The sequence below is a fragment of the Nanorana parkeri genome, unplaced genomic scaffold (assembly GCF_000935625.1).
Source record: "Nanorana parkeri isolate BGI_ZX_2015 unplaced genomic scaffold, ASM93562v1 scaffold989, whole genome shotgun sequence".
In the NCBI taxonomy this organism is placed as follows: domain Eukaryota; kingdom Metazoa; phylum Chordata; class Amphibia; order Anura; family Dicroglossidae; genus Nanorana; species Nanorana parkeri.
Genome location: NW_017307257.1, coordinates 547831 through 564838, shown reverse-complemented (window position 1 = coordinate 564838; position 17008 = coordinate 547831). Strand labels below are relative to the sequence as shown.

At 40.6% G+C, this 17008-nt stretch overlaps 1 protein-coding gene across 1 annotated transcript in view; it reads right to left on the bottom strand.

The window, feature by feature from the left end:
* Positions 1-14828, bottom strand: part of LOC108795639 (extracellular calcium-sensing receptor-like) — a 15880-nt gene extending 1052 nt beyond the window's left edge. Inside the window, exons 1-4 of the mRNA XM_018566930.1 lie at positions 14473-14828; positions 12997-13288; positions 8794-8967; positions 1927-2050 (exon numbers count right to left, since the gene is read on the bottom strand). Coding sequence (XP_018422432.1) covers positions 1927-2050; positions 8794-8967; positions 12997-13288; positions 14473-14828 — 946 coding nt within the window. The remainder of the gene's footprint in view (positions 1-1926; positions 2051-8793; positions 8968-12996; positions 13289-14472) is intronic.
* Positions 14829-17008: the final 2180 nt, after the last annotated feature.

The window sequence follows — 17008 nt, the reverse complement described above, 5'->3', positions numbered from 1 at the left end:
ACTCATATAAGCTGGGATAAAAGCGATCCAGACGCTGCAGAACACCAGCATGCTGAAGGTGATGTATTTGGCTTCATTGAAACTATCTGGTAAATTTCTGGCCAGGAAAGCCACAATGAAAGTCACAGCTGCTAGAAGTCCCATGTAACCCAGGAGGATGGAAAATGCCACCGCAGAGCCTTCATTACACTGAATAATAATTTTGTCAACATACAAGTGGGTGTTTCGTTCTGGGAATGGAGGAGAATAAGATAACCAAGTGATACTAATTAAAACCTGAAAGAAAGAACAAAGGAAAACCACACAATTGGGGATTTTTACTCCAATAAATTTCCTCCAGGGACTTCCGGGTTTGGTGGCTTTGAAGGCTGAGTAGACCATGATAGTCTTGGCCAAAATAGAGGAGATAGCAACCGAGAAGATGATTGCAAATGATGTCTGACGCAGCATACATGTTGTGTGTACTGGGCGGCCCAAAAACAAAAACACACAGATGAAACCCAACATAATAGAAACCAGAAGTATGAAGCTCAGGTTTTGGTTATTAGCTCTGACCAATGCAGTGTCCCGAAATGCAATGAAGATTCCCAAGATTGTAGAAGTTTTTAGAAAAAGAATCACAGAGATGATGGAAATCAAAAGTGTTATTGTATTGTTCTTGTAGGACAGATATTCCACGGGTTTTGGATGACACTTGTTGTTGTCATTTGGCCACTGGTCTTCTGGACACTTATGGCATGATCCTTTGTCTAGATATAAAAGGTTGCATGGAAGAGGTCAGCACAGAAATATGGGAACTGTCATTATTAAGGCAATCAGGGGTCATAAGTCGTCTGAAGTTTGGTAGTTGCTGACCTGTAAGCCACCATCACAAACTGTTCCCAGCTTCTGAGTGCACTATATGTGAGGTCTGCCATTTGAAAAGGCAGCAACTGTCACCTTCAAGTGACCTCTAACACCTGATACAAGCTGAAGAATCTGACTCGGAGAAAATAAAGCTAAATTGGATGGGCAAAAATATACATTATTCATAAGTAAGTCTGCTATCCAGTGCTTCATTCCAGAGATTTCTACTTATTCCCTGTTCTGGTGACACAGCTTTATCAGACAGCAAGTAAGGAAAACTCACCAACAGCAACAGAAACAGAAGTTATTTTTTTTAAGTGAATAAGGGAATGATAGAACCCCTATGAGCTTTTTATTTTTTTTAATATTTTAAAATAATAAGTGGGTGCTTGAAGGAATAGTGTTGGATGGCGCTATACTAAAACCTAATCAAGAGATGCAAAGTCACCAGTGCTCCAGATATATAATTGTTTCTCACAAATTTATTGTGAAGAACAGCATCACGGACATACACTGAGTGGCCAGATTATTATGACCACCCCATCAGTACTTTGTTGGGTCACGAGATGACTTCGTTGGGCCACCTCAAAGTCACATCATCTTGTGAGGTGATTCCTCACATCACCTCACAAGATGTTGAAAGGTGATGTGAGGAATCTGACACTGCACTGTTGCTCTTCTGTTGTCTTGTACCAGTCTTGCCACTCACCGTTATGCCCTAAAATTGACTAGTCGCTGACGGACACAATTCGCACGTTCAGACCCAGATTTTCGGCTGACAGTCCAGTCTTTAAACACTTTAACAACAGATGCTCTTGAACATTTAACGAATTCTGCTGTTTTGCTGATACTCGCTCCATTGCTTCGAGCGCCAACAATCATCCCACGTTCATGTAGCTTCCATAGATCAGTGGATAATAATTAGCTGATTATATTCCCAGGAATATCAGAAACCTGGCAAAGCAGATCACAGGAATTGTTCTGATTAACTTCTGATGGAATATATTTAACAATATTTACTGCTGTCTATCTGACATTGTGATGTAAACACCTTACAATATGTGAATTAAATCAGCAAACCTGTCTCATTAGATATTTCTCCATCTGAACACTGCAAACATTCAAAGCAGCACCGATGGATTCCCCTCTTCATGACATTTCTATATCCTGGGGGACAGTCTTCAGAACACGTAGACACAGGAACCTACATGAGAAACAAAACCAGCAGAAAAGTTAATAAACACTAATTGTAGAAAATGTTTTAATACTGTAATAATCACAATGTGCTAAAAAAGTTTTGCCACTTTTGCCTATTTGTCCCTTTTGGAGTGACTTATATGTGCCTTAGTTCCAGGTGTCCTCAGTCCGGTGATGTCACGGGTGCTTTCACCCTCTTCTTCCTCTGGTAGTGAATGGTTCCTAAATGTTGCAGAAAGCACAGCATGGCTGACAAGTAGTGAGTTATATGATGCTAAATGTCACTCAGCCCAGAAGATGAGTCACGCTGGATCCCCAGGCGGGTGAGTTTGAGGGGAACAGGTTGTGCGTTTAGCATGCCAAAGCTAATTTTTTTTTAAGACTGCTGGGGGATCCACGTTTATTTCAATTGTTGAAACAGGATTTGGCCTTTAATAATGTAGAAAACAATTTAAATAGAGTTACTATATAAAGAGTTGTGCTCCTCTTGCTCATAGGCTAGGGGAAAGATATCTCACCACAACTAATTTGCAGCATAGGGTTCTATTTAGAAAGCAGACCCCTGATATTAGACCCCAAGTATGGGTCTCACTAAGAGCAATGTGGATTGAGATAACTTCTGTTTTATGACCTCATCAGCTGTGTGCTTAAACCTGACCCGCTTCCTTATTTTCTGGACATGGAGTAGTAGTAGTGTATATGACATAATTAAATTATTGAGCCTCCTAAATACTCACCTCCTACTTTTACTGTGCCATCCTGGCTCCTTGACTTTTTGAAAGTCAGAATTTTCATAGGGCAAGGAATGCTGTAGCATTTGCAACACAATATTATAATAAGAAAGGAGCTGCGGACACAAAATATGCGTTACATAAAATAAATACCAATGTGAAAGTCCATGTGACAAGATGTTTAATCAATGAAGATTATTCCATCCGGTAACAGTTCTAAATAAACTCTTCCACAAAGTTCAAACTCTTCATCGTGAATCAAAGTGCTCCAGTGCTCAAACACCTCTCCCCAGCAGACCCACCAAACAACAATGCCTCTTATTTTGCAGATAGGCATATAGCGCCTTATACAGATGACTTCCATCTAACATAGCTTCCGATACTGTCTCTACTCACCTGTGGAACCCCCCAAATGGTAAACAGAAAAGGAATTCATGGTAAAGAGATTGAACTTTTTCAAAGAGTTCACATGGAATTTCAAAGTGGTGTTTATTTTATGTAACGCATGTTTTGTGTCCGTAGCACCATTCTTTTTATAATATTGTGTTGTATATTTTGGTATATTGAATTGAAGGCTGCAGTGATATTGCACATTGTAGTATATTTTTGGTGGTATTGAAGGTCTGTAGCACTGAGTTGGGTAGTTATATTCTGAAGCATTCACTTGTCTGGGAAATGAGTAATTCACCATAGAGAGAATAAGGCCGATATTATCATATTCCAGCATTGCACTAGGAAATTAAACAGTTATCATGAACATCAGGCTATAGCAGTCTACAGCACTTGCTATACAACTTTAGCATAATTTTGCATTCAAGATTATGGAGGGCCCCTTCTGGGAGGTGATATATGATTACTGGCCTGTGTAATAGTAAAGAATAGGGAATTTTGTATAGATGTGGCTGCCAAAAAGATGTTGTTGTTGTTGTGTAGTTCAACTTCAATCTTATGCTATTGTGGGTGGTGACTTTAGCTTTAACTTGTTATAGGAGAAAGGACACTGACCTTGCCATGTTTCCAGAATATTATATCTTTGAGGATAACCAGTTCCTTCCCTTCAGGAAATGATCCATTGAATCTGCCAACATGCCGTATGTGATATCTCCTATCAGTAAACACGGCATAATTATAAATGTAATACTCTGGGATCATCTCTCCGTTTTCATTAAAATACACTTTTTCTCCAGTGGGATCTTGGAAATGAACCCTTCTTAAAAAATACTGGAACAATAAACAAGTATATTTTGTTTAGTTTGTTGTCTACAACCCTCTGCTTCCAGTAGTAGTCAGCTAAGTTACAAGTGGCTCCCTATCTAATATTCATTTATCTAATCTAATGGGTCTGATACCTTTAATAGGTCAATAGATTAAAGCCCAACTCTGGACACCTTCATGTTAATATTTTTAGATGAGTTAATATTTTTTTCATTCAAACCCTTGATTACTGAAATCCATGTATTTGTTGTAAATGCTCTGTATTCCTTCCCTGTGAAGTGCTGTTGTAGCTGGTTTCACACTACATCAGAATGGCATCTATGACAGACACTATTGGGGGTGTCGTGTTTGTTTCCCCTTTGTTCAGTTTTCCATTCTCACAGCGCAGCCTGCGATGACAGTGTAACTCAGCAAGTGATGAGGATAAAACAGAACAGAAAGCATGGGGGTTACTTCTAAAAGAGGTAGAAAGCCGCATGTAACACCTTACAAAGGGTCTAACCCAACACCACTCCGTACATAATGCAAACAAAAAACAACAGTCAAGCTTTATTGGAAATAACATTGTCCCATTTTCCTCAAATTACATCTTAAAATGGAGCTTTACCCCCTTTCACTAAAAAATACGTCAGCATGCAGCGCTGCATGCTGATATGAAATCATCTTACAAAATTAAACAAACTTGTTTTTCATTTACTTACAAATACAGTTCATCTTCTTCCTGGTCCAGTTCTGGCACAAATCATGTAATGTGCCAAAGCATTGCATCCTGGGAAGATTACATGAGATTACTGTAATCTCATGAGGTCTCAGGGAAAGGCATTCTCCTTCCCTGAGATGATGTGCATGGTCACGTGTCCTAGTCATATGTGCCAGAGTACCAGGAAGAAAAGGGAGATCTAGTAACCTGCCCTTAGTTAAACAGGCTACTGTCAGAAGAATGGGAAAGAAAAGAGAAACAATGTATGCAAAGAATACAAAGCCTGCATATATCAAGCAGTATCTGTCTGTAGATTACAATTACTAAACATTTCTAAAGGTGTGTTTGTTGTTATTTTGAAGATATGGGTAAAGTTCCTTTTTAAGCATTATGTACAGTATATGGGCTTCACCAACACAACCAGCATGACCTCTTATAATTTGACTTGAATCAGTGTCAGTATACTGGACCCTGCATATCACCTTACCTTCAGTATATGTCTATGACTTGTAACGCTTGTGTTTTGTTTCCTGGATGTAAATAATTGCATCTCATGTAGAGCATGTGCCATGGCATAGACGGTTCTGTACACTTGGTAAGTTATTCCAAAACTCTGAGTGTAGTATATATGATCAGGAAGCTCACCAATAAGTATACTTCTGTTACATTTGTAAAGTTTTGTTCCATAAAAGAATTCAATTGTCTTGGTAAGTAATGGATCTGAAGTTTTGCAATTAAAATGAATTGCCATGATGTGTTCAGCTAAAGAGTCATTTGGATAACTTGCAACGCTGATGTTTTCTAAAAACATTTTTAATGTGGGGATTTTTTTAGTGATAGGGGTAAATATCAAACTACCATGGAGGGAAGCTGCCCCTCTGGGTTTTTGTGGAAGGTGAGGAAGTGGAGTTGCTGGAGTAATTATTGTCTTCTTATGGCCAACTCTGCAAAGTGTTTCAATGAAATATACCATGGCAAATGAAATGGAGCCACAAAGTACAACAACAGTAGAGGTTGAATTATTGAAAATGTTTGTTGCTACATATGATACATAGAATATTTTATTGTTGTGACCAGGTGGTAATTTAATAGTATACTCAATGCAAATGCCGTGTTTAGCAGCCTGTTTGGTGAGCTCCAGACTTTGTATCTCTCCAACATCATCATCAGATGTAATAACACCAATCCAAGTCCAGCCAAAGTGGTTCAGTAGCTTCACAATTGCCAAATACTGTATCTGATCACTGGGCAGTGTTTGGAAGAAGGACGGGTAGATTTGTTTATTGGTTAAACGAGGATCTGTTGCACCATAGCTGATCTAAACAATAAATTAAATACAATTTCTGATGTGTTTGTAACCATTTGTGTCCCTGAGCCTTTTACCCCTTGAGTTCCAGAGCATTTTATTTTTTTACTTTGAGATGTTTCAGTTCCACAATTTATGCCTTTTACTTTTTCTTGTCTGCCCTAACATATTTTTTTTTCATTATGAACATGTTTTAAAATTATGGAGAATGTAGAGGGAATTAGAACTATTCAGCTATTCAGCTAGCTACAGTGACGTGTGTGACTAGATATTGCTTATCAGATATTTTGTGGCAACGTACACAATATATATATAAAATGTGCCGAGCTAAACCAACAACAATAGTAAATAAAAGTAAATCACCGGCACACACTTGAAGGGTTTTTAAAGTATTGATATGTTTATTCAATACCCAATGTCACATACTGTCATACGGTGCTAACGTTTCGGGTCCGCACAGGGATCCTTCATCAGAGCGACAGTCATATATATTTATATTCAGTGGATTATTTCCTGAAGGGAAGCAACTGTTTCTTCCCAAAGATCTAATATTCTGGAAACATAGCAAGGTCAGTGTCCTTATTCCAAAAAGTTACCACCCACAATGGCATCAGATTGAAATTGAACTACACAACAACAACAACAACAACAACAGCAACATCTCTTTGGCAGCCATATATAGACAAAGTTTTTTTGTTTTTTTTTACAATTACACAGGCCAGTAATCATATCTCACATCCCAGAAGGGCCCTCAATGATCCAGAATGCAACGTTATGCTAAAGTTGTATAGCAAGTGCTGTAGACTGCTATAGCCTGATGTTCATGATAAGTTTACTTTGCTAGTGCAACACTGGCATATGGGGGTATCAGATCTATTCTCTCCATGGTGAATTGCTCAGTTCCCAGACAAGTAAATGCCACAGCATGCCTTGTCCTATGTAAATTCTGGGCAGCAGGGTAGGCAAAGTCAGATTCCTGAAGCCAGGTTTCAGTAACTGCAAGCATGTTAAAGGAATTGGAGATGAGAAGATCATGCACAGTGGTGAGTTTGTTATAGACAGAGCGGGCATTCCAGAGTGAACATGAGAAAGAAGGACTGGTTATAGGAAGCAGGGGAATAGAAATCAAGTTGCATGGATTACGGCTGCTGCCAGAGGAAATGTAGCGCTGGTTTGGAGGGTGAGTATTATAAAATAGAGGGCCAGGATCGGAAGAGATATCTCCTGAAGTCAGGAGTAATTAGGAGGCTCTATAATTTAATTATGTCATATACATTTAAATACTACTCCATGTCCATAAAATAAGGAAGCAGATCAGGATTGAGCACATAGCACATGTATTTAATGCTTAAAGCGGACCTTTACCCATTTATTTAACCCCTTCATGACTGAGGCCCTTTTTTCATTTTTTGCACCCATGTTATATTCCACATTTTAGGCCTGAAAATGACTTAAAACCCCCCAACATTATATATTTTCTGAATGCCAAGACCCTGTAGAATAAAATGGTGGTAGTTGCAAATTTTTATGTTGCGCAATATTAGCGCAACTCCTTATTAAACCCCAACATTTAGTGAAAACTTTAATTTAATGCCCCAAAACACAACAAAATACCATTTTTTTAAATGAAATATAAAAGATGAGGTTACAAAGAGTAAAACGATACCCAACATGCCCAGGTTACAAATTGCGTGCATCCGTGAAACGGCAAAAAACTGCAGTACCCCAAAAAGTCAATAGAAGACGCTTTAAAAGCCCCCACAGGTCATCAATTTAGAGATACCCCAAAATACTGGCCCTAGAATTATTGCTCTCACTCTGGCGTGCGCGGTGATACCCAACATGTGTAGCGCGTTCGTCGTTTTCATACGTAGGCGCACCCGACGCGTGTTTACGTGGCGACGCGCGTGCTCACGGGGGCGGGGGACTTTTCAAATTTTTTTACAATTACTATTAGATTGATTTTATTTAATTTTAATTGAAAAAGCTTTTTTTTTAACTTTACTTTGACTGCTATCACATAGGGGGGCTTACAAGCCCCCCCATGTGATAGCAGATGGTCGTGACAGGTACTCATTTTTTTATTTTAATTTTTTTCCGAATAAACTTTTTTTTATTTTCATACAAGCAGTATAGGATTTACAAAATATTGAATCATATACCAAATGGACAATAAAAGTAAAATATACAGAGAAGGAAACAGGTTAATGATCAAAACATTTTCACATGTTAGCTTCCATTGTTTGGGGGATAGAGTACCACCACCTCGGATCATCAGGACAAAGGTTTGTTAAGAGCATTCGCAGTCCCTCCAGGACTCCATTTTACTACTGGTAGATTCCTCAAGGTGGGCAGTACACAATCCTTCAATAAGAGAAAATTGCCTGTTTTCACACATTTTGCTGCACATATTTATTAGTGACTAAACTGTATGTATCGATAGAAGGTGCGCATGGAGTTTAGTCATGGGCATATTAATCATTAGGATGAAACGTATCTATGCGCATGTCTAAACCATTATTTTGAGAATTAAACCATTTAAGAAATTAACAAGTAAACAAATAAACAAGTACCTCACTCCTCTTCCAGGGTGTGTAACAGTCTAAATTAACCTTGCTCCTGCTTGGTCATGACCCACTCTTCCTTGGATCCGCCTCCCCAGATCTCAATCCACACCCGATTAACCTTGGTTCTGCCATTTTACTGGCTAGCCTCTATGTCTAGGACATATTAGCCTTGCTTGATGCACATCTTGGTACCAGCAGTTGGTCCTCCAGAGAAGTCCATGCTGACCATACCTTCTTATAGTTATGAAGGTTGTTATTCAACCTTGCATTCAGGTGTTCCATCTCCTGCACCTCCTTGACACGCTGATATAGCTCCTCCTCAGTCGGCGGAGTCCGGCGCTTCCATTGGAGGGCTATGAGGCATCTTGCCGCTGTCATTATATGGGAGGCTAGTTTAAGGTCATGCTTACGGAGGTGAGGGAACAGAAGGCCCAGTAGATAGTGAATAGTTTTCAACGGGAGCTTCAATTGTAACAGGCGTTCCAGTGTGGTTTGGACCATCTTCCAGAAGGCTTGTAACCTCGGACAAGACCAGTATATATGAAACAGGGCCCCAACTTGTCCATCCCCTCTCCAACATTCTGGCGACACTGTCGGGAATATAGAGTGTAAAAACGCGGGCGTGTAGTACCACTGGTACAATATTTTATACTGATTTTCCTTATAGACTGAGCATATAGAGGATTTGGCAGCCGACCTCCATATCGACTCCCATTGCTCCCTAGTGATAGGAACCCCCAGACTCCGCTCCCATTTAACCATATAATTGTGTTGAACAAATTGTTCCGGCCTTGGTTTAAGCAGCAGTTGATACAAAGCAGAGATCATGCCTTTCGAGGAGAAGGAGGAACTGCATAGCATCTCAAACGGAGTTCGTCTATCGAATGTAAGAGTAGGGGTTATGGATTGGGCAAGGTGTTTAATCTGAAGATAGGGGAATAGGGGAATAGAGGGGAGGTCATGCCTATCCTTAAGCGTTGCATACGGGATTAAGGAGTAGGAGATGTGGTCCAAAATATCTCTAAAGACAAATAGGCTTTTAGACTGCCACGTGAGTACCCATTCCCGAGCCAAACTTGGTTGGAGGTGGGGGGTATTGGGGAGGAAAATGCCTTTCCCTGAGATCTCGTGAGATTACAGATGAGATTTCCCAGCAATGCTCTGCTGATGACAAGGCAATCCCAGTGTGCATTGTTTTGGCAAACTGAAGTAATTTGCCCTTTCAAAGCAGGAAGTGAATGCTTTGCAAGTGTAAGTGTTTCACAATCACAGCATTTTACACCTGACATGTCTATGTTATTATTTATCATCTTACATAGAGGGATGCATTGGTAGAATTTGATTTTTGAGTGTAAAGGTCCGCTTTAATGACTAGAACACATAGACACTCATATATACATACATGCAAATGCTCACAAAGACTGAACTTGATGGACCTGTGTCTTTATTCAACCTCAAATACTAGGCAACCTAACCTCCTGCCGTCCGCCCATTGAGGAAAAACGGACGGACGGCAGACTCGCATTTGCGGGTTGCCATGTCCAGACAGCTTTTTTTTCTGCTCGCATGGCCCCTAGCGCGCGCTCACGGGCAGAAAAAACACACCCCTTCTGCACAGGACTCCCCCTCAAGTGCTGCCGCTGCTGCCACAATCCCCCCACCCCCCCCTAACCCCTCACCTTCAATCCTGGGATCCGCTAGCCCATCTGCGGCCCGGGACCGGCTCGGGAGGGCATCAGGAGGAAGATGGGAGTGAGATCAGCATCTTCTTCCTCCTTGCTGATCTCCCTCCGAGGTCTGAATGCAGAAGTGATGTGTATTACATCTGTGACGTTTAAAAACACAGCCAATCCCGCCCCCAATTGCATAACAAGTACATGTTTCCCGCCCTGTCAGTTTTCAATTAGGTAAACAATTGGTCAGCTAACAGCTGTGTGGTAGTATCGCCCCTCTGATCTAACGCCATTGGTCCACCTAGCCATGTGGCATGTTAAACACGATCCATGGAAATTACACAGTGTCAGTCAATATATAACAGAAGTGCAGAATCATACAACTGTTGACAAATGTGGTCACATATAGTTGCAATAATGAATTGTTGCAATCGTAATTTAGATATGCAAAATATCAATAAGGTGTAGCCATTGCTTGCCCTTAATGAAAAAGTTTCGGATTTGTTAAAGAAATCAAAATAAAATATAAAAATTAATTCAATAATTAGTGATTGGCATTAGTCTGTCTGATATCTCTGAATGTGTCCTATGTGGTGGAGAGACTGTATTGGTGCAATTGGGGAGGACTGTACACCAGGAAAGAAGTGGAAGGTGAGGTTCAATAGTGATGTATCTTAACAGGGGGAGGGAGGGAAGGAAGGAATTAAAAAATGAGGACCCAGAGCTGCCTGTACGTGATGTGGCCCACTGGGTGACCCTAACGAACAAAAGCATGGAGTGGAGACAGTCAAATAGATATTGGGGGGTCTGTGAGTAAATATATGCTCGAGAGGTCTAGGATCCATGTGGATCTACCTATCGTCTAGAAAACAAGACAATGATAGGTTTGTGTTTAGCCCCCTGGGTTGTACACAATCTAATGTGTAAATCCAGAAGGATTCTCTATGGAGGAGGTGTTTGGCCCTATCTCCTCCCCTGGGATGCTGGTGTACCTGCTCAATTATCATGCCTTTTAGTTCATGCGTCTGATGGTGCATTTTTGCAAAATGTATGGCAACTGGTTTTTGAATGTCCAGTTCTTCGCCTTTTAGGTGTTTAGCAATTGTTGTCCTAATATCGCTCCTATGCTTTTGGAACCGACGTTTAAAAGGACCAATTGTTTTGCCAATGTAATTTAGTGAGCATGGGCATGTGAGTCGGTACACACAGTATTCCGTGTCACAGGTAAAATAGCCATTGATCTTGTATTGTTTCCCTGTGTGTGGATGAGTGAAAGAGTCACCACAGATCATTGCATTGCACATATTGCAATGAAAGCATCTAAAGCATCCCATTCTATTTGATGACTCAATGGGTTTCTTAATGTACTTCGGTCTGGGATCAGCCTGAACCAGGAGATTTTAAAGTGAATTGCCCTGTCTATGGACATGTAGCGGTCGATTTTTGATGGTTGAATGCAGGTAATAAAAGGTCTGGGGACACTGTGCAGAGCTCTCTTCCCCTCCTGGGGCCTCTCCTCAGGAGGCCTATGTGATGCAAGAAACTGGCCTGGGCCTCAGCACATGGCAGGTGCTGAGGGGCCTGGAGGCCTAGGATACCCTGATACTTTGCTGGGCCCACACACGTGGCAGGTGTTGGGCGCCTGTAACTAGAATACACCACTGGATATCTGGCATGCACCTCAGCAGGTGGCAGATGCTGAGGGCACAGAGATTTCAGTTATGGCTGCAAGGAGACCTGATGGAAGCTGGGCCGGAGGTGGAGTCTTCTTGTTGATGTGTGCCGCAGAGGAGCTAGTGAGAGCGACCGTCTGGGACCCACAAGAGAGATCCCTCACCCTATTCTCAGGTGATTGCTATAGAAGAAGCCAGTGGTTGCTACCTGAGTCCAGAGATAGTCTCTTCCTCTCAAAGTCCTGGACTATCCTGGCTATACACTGTATTGTTCATGTATTGGTCGCTCTGATAGGGCCACGATACTACTGACTTTAGCTGTTTCTAAGGGAGAAAGCGCAGTCCTCTGAAGCATTTTCAAGGGTATCCTACAGATCCTAAACCCTCTCTCTCCTGTTGAATCTGCAAATAAACACCCCAAAAGACCCTGAGACTCGAGTCCATTCTGTCCATGAGTGTCGGTTTGCTGTTGCTGATCAAAGGGGATCGGTGGCTGAAGAAAACAGGTAGGAGAACCTATTTCATACTCAGCGGCTCCTTTGGGGGTGAGCGCTACACCAGGATTCACTGCCGCTCTGCAGGCCAGGGAATAACATGGTGGGTATTAGCAGATGAGGCAGTGAACATCCATTTACTCATCGTCCCTGTGCTGAATAGTATGATTACTATTACTAAAGAAACTGTGCTGTACTGTGAAATTATAATTGTAATGAAAAATAGCTAATGGCATGAATTACGTACCTGCAATATTTGTCTTTTCGCTAAAGTTTAATAAAGTTATAATAAACTAAAAAATACACAAAATATGGGTATTAAATTGTGTTTTTTGTGTACTAAAATTAATTTCAAGGTATTTTTATTGAAAATGTGGGTTTGATAAATAGTTGCGCTAATATTGTGAGACATAAAAAATTGCAACTGCCATATTTTCATTCTTCAGATTCTCTGCTTTCAGGAAATGTATACTTCTGGAGGTCTTTACGTAATCTTCAGGCCTAAAGTGTGCATTTTAACATGCAAAAAAATGCAAAAACAGTTCTGGCAGTGAGAGGGTTATTTGTACCTTAGATTTAGAGCCACCTTCTTACCTGTGCATATCCATAAATGTTTAAAATCTGAGCTATATGCAAAGATATTTCTGATGACTGGCCTCCAACAACACCAACAAGTTTCTCATGATCATAGCAGGAGTAGTTGGGAACTATGTATTCCTTTCCAGATAATATCTCCAGGACAATATCTAATGCATTATTCACATTTCTACAAGAGTCACCTGCAAAGTATCCCAGAGTCACATTAGGTAAAATGTCAGAATTACTGTTGATCTCATCAATGGCAAACGTAAAAGCCAGGAAGTATCTGTAGTAACGAGGTACAGGTCTATGAAGAGAAAAAGGATGAAAAGGGCATCTTGAATCTTCTCTCTGTGTAGTTTTTATATGTGTTTAGGCCCTTAATAGAAGAGCCTAAACATTTTAAAACATTTTTAATTTTAGGGTGCAAATAATAATTTGAAAAGCACCAAAAAGCAGCACATTCAGCAGGATTTTACAAAGTATTGACCAAGCTTCTATTAGCTTTCTTTAAGACCTATTGAACCAATGAAACCCTGCTAAAACTTGTTTAAAGATATACTATCACTTTGTCCATTCAGGGTGAGGTAAAAACGACCAGTCCCCCTATATACTCACCTTACCAGTGTTCCATGGCCACTCCTTCCTCTGCCAGAGTGACGCTAAAATTGCTGATGTTGATGACCTAAGAAAGCTGTGACAGTGCTCAGAATATGGATGGTCTAGCAGTGATTGCCTGGATGGCATTGTCACAGAGGAGAAGATCACATGTTCCTCCATACTTGGTTACACCAGGTATAATGGGCAGCTGTGGAGGAAAAAAGGCTCTGGGAGTACTAGTGAGGTGAGTATAAGTTACTTGGAGGAGGGGCCTTTCACTACAAGGTGGCAGCGTATCTTTCATGCTTTCTCTAGCATTCTATTAACATCTGTATTTAACACCTCCAGATTGGAGCTAAAGGGTGCTTCAAGGGCTCCAAGAAGACATGCTAAAATTGTTATCAAAGCCGGAATAATTGCAGTTTAAAATATGGATCCGGTAACACAGGAGCAGATCATATCTTAGCCGTCAGTTTCTCCTTGATATGGAAAAAATGAGTAAGCAGAATAACATCATGTGGTGTTCTCTCAGGTAAGAAGGATGGTTTTGGCAATCTATGAATTCTGTCTGTCACGCGTCAATGTGTGAACATACCTGTGTAATTCCTGCTGAGTGACAGATTCAGATATCTCCCATATTTTAATATTGTTGCGGCGGGACCTATCTTCAAAATCCTTCAATTTGGATTTAAGTCACTGTACATCATCGGTAAGATGATCATGAGAATCTGTTAGTTCATTGATAGTGGTTGCAAATTCGCAATTTTATTTTTAACATGGTCCACTCTGCTACTAATTGAGGTAACACCAGGACTTGTATCTTTAACTAGAGAAACCATGTTGGTGTGTATTTCACTACACGGAGAAATCAGCATGCCCTTTGTGTCTAACACTGGTTGATTAGAGGTAGGGAAACCATTGATAGTGCCTATCACCTCTCTGGTGTCATCTAAAGAGTTATTAAGCTGGCTCACCTCAGAGTTGTTGCCACGTTCCTCTGACATGCGAGGCCTGGTTTTCGCTGGGCTGCCACTGTGAGAGGAGACAGAAGTAGTGGGATCTAGCGGTGCTATGGAGTTCCGCGATCCAGATGAAGGAGCTTGCTGTGAGGTGCGGTTTTGCTGTAAGGAAGCTGAGGATCCTGGTGAAAAGGATCTGCACCCATTTTGGGCTGGTCTCAAGGCCGATGAGGTGAAACATTCAGTGAACTTCTTCGGCAGCTGCTCTTCTTTTCGTTTGCAGGTCATAACTCCGGGTTACACCGAGTTAGTAAAGAGCTGATTTTTAGTGCCCAAAGGCTCTGAAAAGTCTTCCGAGCTGCCTGGATATGCGGAGCAATATCCATGCTATTCGCGGGCCGACCACGCCCCTCTTTTATTTATCATTTTAACTGCTATAGAATGATGCTGTAATAAAGGCTCGCTAATGTGTATGCACAATTTATGAAAAAGCTGTATAGAGTTATGCAGCACAGATGTTAGCACCTTGTATACGTGGACAATGCAGCATTATATTGTGTTAGTAATGTGATCAGAGTAGGTTGTAGAGAGAAAAGACAGAACACACACCCTTCCACATGGAATGTCCTGTGCCATGATTGACCCCACGTGGCATTTTAAGGCACAAAAACATCACCACATCAGAGAAGTCTTTGTATAACTTATATGAGTTACCAGAAAACACCTCCTCATTATTTCATAAAAAAACATAAGCAAAAACATAAATCCATCCCCATAATGCCATGTTTCAGTTTTAAACTTAGAAAACATTGGTTTAAACCCAAAAGATAGAGATTTTTGGGAAAAGGTTATTTTTTCATACTGTTTGCATGTTCTGGTAACTTTTATGTCCCCAGGTGAGAGAGTGAGGAGAGACAGCCAAGAGAGCAGAACTTGTTAAATGGGCTGAAGCACAAAGTGTCTGAAAAAGTCACAAATTGTTTGCCGAGATCCATTTTTATGGGGGTGATGTGATATGAAATAAAATGAACAATGCTTACACTCGATCCTCCTGCACCCCCTACAATCCTGGCTCTGAGGGCATCAATTTAACATTGTACATGGGAGAGGGAATGTTGTACTTACCATCAGAGCCCAGTCACAGTTGAGGTCTACCTCCATACTGTGCACAAAGTGGAGTTGCATATGATCAGGAAGACCAGGACCCCATGGTTGCCTCTGTCTGCCTGACATTGTGACATTTTTTTGTCCAGGTTTCAGCTGCCCCGAAACACAGACACAGCACATACAGGATTCAAATCAAATTCTGGGTGAATCCCGGACAGGTGGCAACCCTAGGTGACATCAGTGTATGTTGTATGAAAGTGTATGAATAGCCCAAAGCAGTGTTTTGGACAAAGTGTAAAAAGCTTAAAACACCAATTAGGTTATTTTTGGCCTATTCTGGGGAAATTTCCTTTGAATTCTTACCCTGGTGAAGATTAGAAACAAAATCCCACCAAAGTGAAGGGAATTCCTATCTTTGTTGTCACTGGAGTATTTGTCACCGCTGGATGATTATCTGTCACATCTTCTTCTAGTGATGACTGTGAAATTTGGTCAATGGTAACCTACCAAATGGAGGGGTTAATCTCCCCAGCCTGAGACACAGAGCGCTTTAAAAACTTGAAAGAAAGTCTAACCCTGCCCACTCTTCCCAAAACTGAAAGAAACATTTTGCCTTCACATACACTTTAAAAAAAAATACTTACAATAAACAAGTTATCGGAGAGTTTAAAACTTTTTCAAACTGCTCAATATGTTGATAAACACTGAATATTCCACCAATTATGAAGTCCCCGTCGCTGAAATATCTGATGTTGTAAATATAATCTTTTTTGGTAATAGAACATCCAGGTCTTGAACTTAGTTTTTCACCCTCTGATGGTAATGTCATACATAGACATAATGTAACTTGCAGAAGTGCACAATGAACATTCATCACTGAGCCTTGTTACTGTTCTACCCAATCCTTTTATATGGAGAATCAAAGTTCTGTAATCAGAGTGCACACAGAGTGCACACAGTGCATACTATGTCTGGAGTCTGAATCAGTACAATGGTCTTATATAGACGTGGCAGAGCAAGATAAAGATTTTGTTAGATCTCAGATGCTATTTTGTAGACAATAAATTATATATTTATTTTTCTTCATGCAATACTTTTTTTTAAATGATGGTGTTATTTGAGACATGAAGAACAAGATAGGAAGCAGGAATCACAAAATCTGCATGGGTCAGATTCTCATGAATAAACTTTCCATTGTTAATGGCCAAGTTTACTTTTCATACCATGTTTCAAGTTTCATGTTTCACCCATATTTAGAAAGCTTGTATTGCAACTAATGGAAGAAAGCCGTATACAACAGTCCAGTATAAACAAACGTTTTAATCCAAAAGGCTAAAAAGTTCCAGCACAATGGGACTCCC